An 11059-nucleotide genomic window follows, 5' to 3' on the forward strand; every position below is an offset into this window, starting at 1 on the left:
ATATTTAGGCCTGTGAGGCATGTTTTCACTGAGTTTCGGTTCATTTTTGTGAAGCGCTCCTGTTCAAGACGAGACGCAGAAAGTTTTATTTCATAAAAGCACAACATTTTGTTGATATTGTGAGCGCACACAAATAAAATACCTTTTGCAGTTACGAATGATGTATTACTCTTACCTTTATGTGCAAAAATCACGGCGTATCCACTGAAAAAATGCAAGTGATCACGCTGGCGTCTCCATGTCCTGAAGCGTCTCCGCACAATTATTGGATATAGCACACATTTATCTGGGTCTAACGTTTAAACATTGTTATATGCTTGAACTGTTTTATATCTATAGATTTTATTTTAGGCAAGTCGTGATGATTTGAGAAGGCTAAATTGATCAAACATAGGCTCACTGTCTAACGCTGGCCGCTTGGTTGTTACTTTTTTTTAAAAAAACTAAAACTTAAATTTAACAAAGAAAAAATGCTCAAAACGTTTTTCTAAATTAACTTATTAAAGAAACGAAACAAAATATAATCACTTTGCTATTACATTCAAAACTGAATGCTATTGTAATAGCTGAGACAGTAGTGTAAGCTGTTTAGGGACTGTTTAGCTGTTTTGTTTGCACAGAAGAGGATCCCTTCATTCAGACACAGTGAAGATCTGATCAGAATCAGTGTAGAGGGGCCAAGTCTGGAAGATTTTGATGCTAGAGAGAGAGAGGCCAGCTGGTTTAGCAAACTACAGGAGCTGGCCATCCAAGGGGCATGTGACTGCATTGGAGGATAGTCCATAAGACACCGAGCCATGAGATTTTCAGTTTGAAGCCCTTAAAACACTTAATTTAGATTTTCTTTTTATTTCATTTATCTTGAGATGTTTTAAGTTTAAATTTCAGCTCAGTGAAGCACTTTAAGCACCAACACTGTTTCAGTAAGTTACCTTTCTTGTAGAATTGTGCTTCAAATAAAGAACTTTATGTTGACCAGATTGTTAGTTAATCATTTATAAGTCAGTATTGGGTGCAGAATTTGGATGCACCTAACTTTTGTGCTGGTGCACCTAAGAAAAAAGTTAGGCGCACCAGTGCAACCAGTGCAAAAAGTTAGTCTAAAGCCCTGTAATGTAATACTGTATTTTCTACTTGCTTTCTTCAGCATTATTAACATGATGGCTTAAACGTAGCTTGTATAATGTGCCCTGGGAAATACATATTAAACTCTGATTCCTGACTTTATTCCTACTGAATCGGATTGCGTTGTCGTGATGAGTTTAATGTGCTTCAATTGGACTCAGTTAGAATTGTTTTATGTATTCTTGGAAAAATGGGCATCTGGAGATAATATGTTGTCATTTTTAAGTCATTTAAATGATGTGGTGATCTGAGGGAAATAACTCTGTCGGAGATGGAGAATAGAAAGCATCCGGCGCTATGTTGAGTGTATTGTCTCACGAGTCTGAGTGGCCTTATAAATTACAAACAAGTAAAGTGTTATTTCTCTGTAGATTATATAACAACAACTTGGAAAACAGACAAACCAGCAAAGGTAAGAAGCGTCATTTGAGAAAAGGGCATACTAATATAACAGGCGCAGCCCTATAACGGCGCTGACATAATTTCAGTTTTCTCTCTGCTCACTGCGTGGTGTACATCAGATGGCTGGAGCACGCACCATCTCCTGCGCCACGGCTTCAGGGACCTCCTTCTCCAGGTCGAAGCTGAACTCGATGGCTCCTGCGTCCCTGTACTTGCCCTTCAGCCGGCGAGGGTCCTCCACCCACAGCTTCAGCGCGATGCACGTCTTCAAGCCGTCGTCCTCCTCCGCCAGCTCCACCCTCACGCCGGTGTCCTCCGCGAAGAAGGCGTGATTCAGCAGCTCCTTGATGGAGTAACTGTGGGAAGAGCGTCGGTGGAGCCGTTACTTCAAATAAACTCTTCTCTTCTTCAGCAACTGTGAGCCGTGCTGGCGAAACCAGTCTGAATGTGCATGGGCTAATTTTGAGCTACAGGCAAAAAAAAGTGAAAAATTAGATTTTAGTCGAATTCATTAAGACCTTGTCTAGCGATCCCAATGCTCCAATTAGTAATTAAACATCTGAAATGATCTTTCTTTGTACGTTTCCTAAGAGGAGTACCTCTTCTCTGCTCGCTTCAGCACGCAATCCAGATAAATATACACATATGCATCGGATTATTACAGTATTTAAGTTTTCACGCAAACATAACCTGTTTTGTCTTAAGCGAACATTTGGGCAAAAACATCTGATGTGTAACATTATATTAGATCTGTGCTTCACAGAAGGAGTTACTATATAAGCCATCTGTCTCATTAATGTTAAACAAACGATTAAAGAAAAGAGGGAATCACTCGCTGCAGTTGACACTGCTTTTGTACGTTTAATAATCAAATTATCTGTAATGAACACACTAAAGGGATTTTACGTTTAATTATTTGTTTTTCTAACTTGAATGCTTATGTTATGATGGAAAAGGTAATGCATTATTTGTTTCTTTCTTATATTTGTTTTTCTGCTTTTTTGTATCGATTCTTAATTATAATAACAAAAATAAAAATAAAATAGCTATATTGTGATTATTAATCCAGTATTATTAAGAAAAGTGCAGGAAACAATGTAACGTTGCTCGGTGATTTTGTTTTGGAACCTTCAACTTGATTTTCTCAGAACTGAGTTTGCTGACTCTGTCGACTTCAAACGGCTGTAGATCAGTCATCTTTCACCCGATTCCAACAAACCATAGATTATTTTGAAGGTCTTTTAATGGAGAATGTGAAGATTGTGACTCATTTTGCCAGCACAGGTCACAAACGGTGATTCGGAACAACCTCAATCAAGCTCCTGCGCTTTATATGAGTGTGTTGAGCTTCTGTTTGCAATATGAAACCCTACTAACAGCATTTGGGATGTGTGCGATTACCATTGAGATCTTTTAAAACCCTTTCCAACACCTGTGTGATTTATTTTCCAGAAGTGAACATGAAATGATAACATTTGAAAGATAAATGCACAGAATTACAAGCAGAATGAGAAACAGAGTTTATCAGTCACTAAGCTGCGACGAGCTGCTTTGGGAATAAATCTTCTGTATTTACAGAAAAACTTTTTATCCCATAAAATAAATGTTTATTTTTTCTTACAATTAGTTTGGTAACAGGGTTGAGCAAGTGAATTTGATGAATGCAGTCTACACTATAATGCAGCAAAGTCATGATCAATGGCAAAATTATTCATAAAACCAAATGTGGGTGGGAATTAATCGGAAATTACTACACGAAAATCCCCATTTTAAAATGTTATTCTGTTCCTTTCATAGTTAATAACAGTATAGCATATGCCTATTCAGATAAAACCATACTGCATAACTGACAAAATTTTATGATATTAATTATAGACAAAATTATACGATTTCTTAAATTCTCTGTAAATATTTAATTAAAACTAATGGCATCTAACAAGTTCTTTAGTGGAGATTGTTTTAGTAAAATTCTTTAGCAACTCTGTCTCCATCACTTCATACACACACTACTATTGCCCTGGACTTTTAGTGGTTTATCTAGAATACTGATCACCTGTGAGCCAGCAAGAATAAGAATAATACTTTTTCTATTATTTATCATCATCCAAACCGTACCTTCTCTGGCCGAACTCTGAAGCAGAATCATGTGTGCATGTGCAGAGAAGACAAACCCATAATGCACTGCCATCAAGATGGATTTTGAATGTAATTCACTCAATAACAGAAAGCATCAGTGTAAACATTTGAAACACTTCAGTGTGTGTGTGTGCAGTGTATTTTCAATCTGAAGAGCTTCATGCATCACGTGCAGATGTTGTCTCTGTAGACTGTGTCTCTCAGTACTCACCGCTCCTCCTTTTTCTGACAAATACACTCGCCAATGATCTCTTTGACCTCAGGATCCATCACTTTATTATAACTGGCAGGCTTCACCCCCTGAGAGAGAGAGAGAGAGAGAGAGAGAGAGAGAGAGAGAGGTTAAGCAGCAGTAACTGTAGAGGACCAGCACATTTTGGTCATTTGCATCCCTTTGTGAACAACAGACCAAAAACGGATGTTATTATTCACTGCTAATCTTTCTCTCCAGCGAGCTGTGGCTCTAAACCTGCTGCAAACACACCTCTGAGTCAGTGAACTCAATAGGGGTCACGAGAACCCATACTACGCTACCAAGTCAGTATAAACATTTTAAAATCCTTGTTTTTCTTCAGTAGCCCAAGTATGTGTATCCATCCACAGATTATCCTTATTAACATTATTGGCTAATATTGCTGGTTTAAATAATTGTTTATGTAAAAGGCTTTAAAAATATTTCCGACCTGCCAGTGACGTCAGTGAATTAAAACTAATGCTTGCATTCAGAGTACAGGTGTGTGCGTGCGTTATTTGAAGGCCAAGCGCCAGTAATGTTGTGTTTTTGTCATTTTAGATAAAAGGCTAATGTTTAAGTATTACTGCTATTTTTTCCCGTGGTATCGTGTACTTTCAGTGGTATCGGTACCGACTGCTTGATTTTTGGCTAGAGCTGAACTCTGGTTAAAAAAAATCCGTATTAGGAGATATAAACATGCACATGCGAGAAAAGATGTCAGAATTGTGAGATAAAATAGGTAAATGTTATGTAAAATGTTAATAGTAATAACTAGTATTTTGTGCTGTAACTGTAGGGATAATACAGTATGTCCCCAATGAACTGCATATATAAAGACCTATTGTTTACGACAGTATTTTATAAAAATGATTTGCAATCTGATTCTGACATCCATTTTTTTCCCCTATTCCATAAATTGTACCCATTTCCCTCCACTTGTTACCACCACAATGAACACACAGCTGCACGTGACCTAACAGTGACGTCTGCTCCAAACTGGTCTGTAAGAGTTTGAAATACATATCACCTCCTTAATTTGTCATTTAGAAGAACAGTTCATCCAACAATTTTTGGACTTGTGGATAATTGTGATGTTTTTATCAGCTGTTTGGACTCTCATTCTGACGGCACCCATTCACTGCAGAGCATCCATTGCTGAGACACTGATGCAGTGCTACATTTCTACAAACCTGATGAAGAAACACACTCATCCTGATCTGGGATTGTTTGAAGGTGAGCACATTTTCAGCATATTTGCTTTTTTAGACGCACTATTCCTTTATTATTAAAGAAAGAGAAAAATGAAATAAAAAAGTTGATCGTGACATGAATTAACTCGTGGTGAACTGATGTGCTATGTTTTATATCAGACGGAAGTCTGAGCTGAATGTGAGTTTTTTCCATGCCAAGATTCCACTTCAGGGACTTTTTATGCCGTGAAGTTCCTTGTTTGTGCTTTGTGAACATGCAGAAACACGCTGAGGCAGACTGTGTGAGTCTCAAAGATCTAATCATCACACAGTCTTCCTGGAACGAAACCATCACTGCAGTAAGAACACTAGAAAGGGCTGAAGTGCGGTGTGACTTACGCTGGTGACCTTGCGATAGATCTGAGCGGCGTTCTGGCACTCTGAATACGGGTACTCAGACGTGGCCATCTCCAGCATGCACATGCCAAACGCGTAGACGTCCACGGACTCGTCGTAGTGCTCCTCGTACATCTCTGGAGCCATGAACTCCGGCGTACCTGAGGATATGATCACAGCACGCAAAGATGTTCTGACACACCTCATCCACATCACAGCTACATCTCTCTTCTGAGAGTCAATGAATGACAAAATACTGAAGGCGGTCATGGAATCTGAGGAGGTTTTCTGCATCTGCACTGATGTTGGGGGAAAGCTGTGAATGTGCTAAAATGATCAACACACTCATGGTCTCTGAGAGCAAGTCAGATGAACCAGAATAATTAATAAAGCAACACTGTACACTACCAGTCAAATGTTTCTGAAACAGTTAGATCTTTTATGTTTTTTAAAGAAGCCTGCATTTATTTGATCCCAAGTACAGCAAAAACAGTAACATTGTGAAATATTATTAGAATGTAAAACAGCTGTTTTCTGTGTGAATATCTGTTAAACTGTAATGTATTTCTGTGATGTGCAGCTGTATTTTCAGCATCATTACTCCAGTCTTCAGTGTCACATGATCTTCAGAAATCATTCTAATATGATGATTTACTGCTCAAAAACATTTCTGATTATTAATATTATTATGTTGAAAACAGCTAAATAGATTTTTTCAGGTTTCTTTGACGAATAGTAAGTTCATAAGAACAGCATTTATCTGAAATAGCAATCTTATGTAACATTATAAATGTCTTTATCATCACTTTTGATCAATTTAAACCATACTTCCTAATTAAAAGTATTAATTTCTATAAATCTCCCCCTCAAAAAAAAAAAAAATTCTGACTCTAAGATGTGGTCTAGGTCTATGGTCTAGTGTATAATTTTACAAAATTCTATTATTCGATTAATTCTATTAATCAATGATTTTTTTTTTACTCAATTGTTTTAAATATTGATAATAATAATCGGAGATGTCTCTTGAGCAGCAAATCAGTATATTAGAATGATTTCTGAAGATCATGTGACACTGAAGACTGGAGGAATGATTATATCATATAATGACGGTTATATTAAATAATAAATATATTTCAAAATATTACTACTTCTGCTGTATTTTGGATCAAACAAATGCAGGCTTGGTGAACAGAAGAAACACTGAAAATGCTACTGTTCAGAAGTGTTTGACTGGTGGTGTATTAGTCCGGTAAAGCTGGATATGAGTGGACGGCTGTCTCACCGATCACACTCTTGGCGAAGGAGGCTCTTTTGAGCGTGGCCAGACCCAGGTCCCCGATCTTGACGCTGCCCGTGGGCCCCGTGATGAAGATGTTGTCACACTTCAGGTCCCGGTGGATGATGGGAGGAGTGCGTGTGTGCAGGAAGTGCAGGCCTTTGAGGATCTGACGACACCAGCTGCGCAGCACTTTGGGTTTCATCACCTTGAAGCGCTTCAGATACCTGGAGGAAACAGAAAACATTACTGGTGTGGTACTTCCTGTGTGTGTGACAGTGGCGACTCCAGAACTCTCCGTCTGTCACATGACTTCAGAAGACCCACTTTATATGAAGTGTCAGCCCCTTCCTCATATCTGATAAAAGAGCAGGATCTTATTGAGACGCTAAACAATATACTTTAAAGCTGTGTCATCAACAGCCTCATCTGAATTCAACATTGTTACAAGGTAAAAAATAAAAAATATTAATTTTTCTAAGCAATTAAAATCACCAAAATCACAGTTTTTACATTTGATTTTGATTGATTTCTATTTTCTCTTTTTCTTCCTCAAGGAGTATATAAGCAATACTTATTAGGTTTTTAGTGTGTGCCTCAAGTTATTACTCTCTGTGTTATTTTGAGCACTGTACCTTTAAATGGACGCTCATAAATCACAAATCATGAAATGATAAAGTTGATATCACTTCAAAGAGTTGTGAGTTGAGTGAGGCTTGAACACTTTTAAGCTTCTATTTCATAGTTTTCGTTTCATAAACACCTGAGCTTGACTAAAAATGACATCTGGCGATCATGATTACATAAAGGCAGCAAACGTTGAATTTCTGGACTGCAGCTCAGACTGTGACTGTAATGTTGGTCTGAGACGTGCAGCGGAGCGCTCCTCACGTTTTGAGCGTGCCTGACGTCATGAGCTCTGTCACCAGCACGATGCACTTCTTCCCCTTCAGCGGAGACTCCCAGAAGTCATAGAAGCGCACGATGTTTGGGTGCTGGAGACCCTTCAACATCTCAGCCTCCTCTTTAAAGCGCTGCCTCTCCACCTTCGTCAGCTTGCGGTCCTGAAACACACACAACCAATCAAAACAATTCACCTGACACCGGGTACATAACTCAAATCAAACCACAGGAAAGGCCTTTCTTCAGGATCACTGTAAGCTTGATATTAATCACAGCAGATAAACCAGCTCAGTGAGGAACACAGGAAGATCTCGTGAGAAACTGAATTCAGAAATATATTCTATATTGAGTCTCTCTTTTCATCAAGCGAGAGAGAGATATACCTCCACCATCCTGCAGTGAGATGCACAGAAGCAGTCATAAGTAGCACAGGTATATTTGTAGCAATAAACAACAATAAATTGTATGGATCAAAATTATACATTTCTCTTTTATGACAAAAATCATTAGGATATTAAGTAAAGATCATGTTCCATGAAGATATTTAGTAAATTTCCTACTGTATATATATTAAAACTTAATTTTTGATTAGTAATAAGCATTGCTAAGAACTTCATTTGAACAACTTTAAAGATGATTTTCTCAATATTTAGATTTTTTTTGCACCCTCAGATTCCAGATTTTCAAATAGTTGTATCTCAGACAAATATTGTCCTCCTAACAAACCACACATCAATGGAGAGATTATTTATTCAGCTGTATGTATAAATCTCAATTTCAGAAAATTGACCCTTCTGACTGGTTTTGTGCTCCAGGGTCAGATATAATCATACAGTGACACTCTGCTCCTCATGGAGAACATCAAAGCCCACATCGCATTTATACTCAGCTTCTCTTTATAGAAGTCAATATGTTGTAAACACTGTTAAAGGGGTCATCAGATGCCTATTTTCCACAAGTTGACATGATTCTTTAGAGTCTTAATGAACATTCTGTAATATAGATTGGTTAAAATTTCTCAATGGTAGTGTTAAAAACACCTTTTTTACCATCAAAAACAGCTCTTTTCAGAGCAAGCTGTTCTGTAGCATGTTGCTTTAAATGTTAATGAGCTCTGGTGACTCCGCCCCTCTCTTCCGAGCCGCTCTCTGAGGGACTGTTTACTTTAACCGCATTCATCGTGAAACTTGCTAACTAGCACATTATTAGGAAAAGTGATTTACAAAGATTCATTAAAACCTATACTAACGTCTTCTTTAGATGAAGCTGGATCACGAATTATTCACGTGAAGACAGACGCATTTAAGTAGATCGGGAGAGACGCATTCCCTTCAAAAACAAAGGTAATCCACTGCTTCTTCACTACTCAGATGTTGGGAGTAAATGATGACTGCTGTGTTCACTCAGGAGTCATTCTTGTCTACATCTGCTCCGGCGGTGAAACAGTGGTGGACTGATGACAGTCACTCAGGGCGGAGCTAAGGTGAGACGCCAGTCCACTCTGTGCTGAAACACTACTGTCAATCAAACTGTAGTGGGAGGAGCCTGAATTTGTGACGTCACAAAGACAGGCATCTGAGATCGTCTCGATTTGAGAAAGAGGAAATGATTTAACACGATTAAAAAAAAAAAAGCACTGGGGGGTTTTTATCATTATAGGGAGGATTGTTGGTGGATGTGTAACACACATTTATGTTCAAACAACATGTAAAAGTGCATGTATCATCCGATGACCCCTTTAATGCTGACTTCAGACCAGAGTACATCTGAAAGCACAAGTGTCATTTTTAGGCCTGATGAATGTGCACAAGGAATCTGCTGGTGCACAGTGAGAGGCTCCAGCAGTCAGTCTCATGCATTATGCAGCGGTTGCTCCATCTGCATCACCTCTGCTCACAGTGCAGCTCTGCAGTGAACGTTTCAATCACACGCTTTTCAAAGCACACTTCCAGTTAAACACTTGGAACTAATGCTGATGAAATAGGCTTGCATTTATTTGATCAAAAATACAGTAAAAACAGTAGTAGTGAAATATTATTAGGATTTTAAATCTTTGTCTCAAGTGTTTTTAACTACACTGTATTTACATTAAATGCACTTCTTTCTTTTTTAATTGCATTTTTATTTAAAAATACATTGATACCCTAATATAAAGTGTGATCATACTGCTTTCTGTGTCAGAGTATTGTAAAATGATCAAAGCTGAATTTATTCCAGTCTTCAGTGTCACGTGATCCTTACATTTTAAAACAGAAAACGGTTCTTTTACATTTTAAATACTTCTCAATATTACTGTATTTTCATTAAATAAGTGCAGCCTGGGTGAGCATGAGAGGTATAAAGCGGTGCAGCATGTGCATTTCTCAGGGTCTACTACACTTCTATATTTTTTGAAAAACAAAAAAACAACTAGCCAAGTCAGTTTAGTCCATGATACGAACATAGCTCGGGTCTCTTTATGAAAACACCAGCACATCTGTACACAAATGAATGAATATGCTTTACCCACTGCTTCTCTCATCCTCTACACACATAAGTGCTGCTGACAAACACAGTTCAACAGTATCCCATTTCTTCAGGAAGCTTTATTTATTTCACTTCATTTTAAAATGAGTGTAGAAGCACAAATAAAACATCCTGCTGTTCCTCATCCGAGCAATTCAATGTTTTCAGACAGACAGGTCTAAAGATGGGCTGTTAAACTCACAGGAATGAATCAATACGCTCCTGTTCCAGCCCTGCACAGCTCTATTAGTGTTTATTGATAGGGCTATAATATGTGCAGACATACTCACAGATGAGCGCACACAGAGGAAATCTGCACATCGTTTCCATTCCCCGAGCGTTACGTCACAATACTGCGAGAGTGTGTGTTCACACTTCATGAATAAATAAGTGCACTCACACACACAGTGAGGCGGCCTGTGTTCAGTCAGGACTGACAGAGTGACACTCAGTAGATTACAACACTTATGGAGTCTGCAGCATCAATATTAGAAAGCAATAAAGGGTTGCATTTATGAACGCAGATTAAACAATAGTACTCTGCCCAGTGCATTGATCAAACCTGAATGCACAATAAAGACCCCATGAAACAGCTTGACAAGCAGTTTCCTTTCTTATTAGTTCCAAACAGGAAGCACTGAACTGGGACGCACTGAAGGGCTGTTTATCACTGAAGTGAATAGGCTTTAGACGGCTGATTTGTCAGTGGCAGATGCTCTTAAAGGGGCAGGTCACCTGCTTTCTTTCCAAACCTGACTTTCTTTTTTTTATATCATATTTTTTTTCCCAGAGAAGATTTTAATGTCAGCATGAAATGAATATTCACCCGATGCATAATGAGCATACTGTGAACATATCAACCGTGCATATTTTAATTTTAAATTACTAAAT

At 38.2% G+C, this 11059-nt stretch overlaps 1 protein-coding gene across 4 annotated transcripts in view; it reads right to left on the bottom strand.

Moving 5' to 3' along the window:
* Positions 1 to 7854, bottom strand: part of LOC109077571 (serine/threonine-protein kinase WNK2) — a 68538-nt gene extending 60684 nt beyond the window's left edge. For 2 of the 4 annotated variants that reach the window (XM_042729041.1, XM_042729040.1), the window contains exons 1-5: positions 7652 to 7853; positions 6767 to 6987; positions 5488 to 5645; positions 3875 to 3963; positions 1664 to 1883 (exon numbers count right to left, since the gene is read on the bottom strand). In XM_042729041.1, the coding sequence (XP_042584975.1) occupies positions 1664 to 1883; positions 3875 to 3963; positions 5488 to 5645; positions 6767 to 6987; positions 7652 to 7773 (810 nt within the window). In that variant the 5' untranslated portion in view covers positions 7774 to 7853. Of the gene's footprint in view, positions 1 to 1663; positions 1884 to 3874; positions 3964 to 5487; positions 5646 to 6766; positions 6988 to 7651 lie in introns of all 4 variants that reach the window. The other 2 variants (XM_042729047.1, XM_042729048.1) reach the window with 2 other exon arrangements.
* Between the last annotated feature and the right edge of the window lie 3205 nt (positions 7855 to 11059).

This window comes from Cyprinus carpio, chromosome B8 (genome assembly GCF_018340385.1).
Source record: "Cyprinus carpio isolate SPL01 chromosome B8, ASM1834038v1, whole genome shotgun sequence".
NCBI lineage: Eukaryota > Metazoa > Chordata > Actinopteri > Cypriniformes > Cyprinidae > Cyprinus > Cyprinus carpio.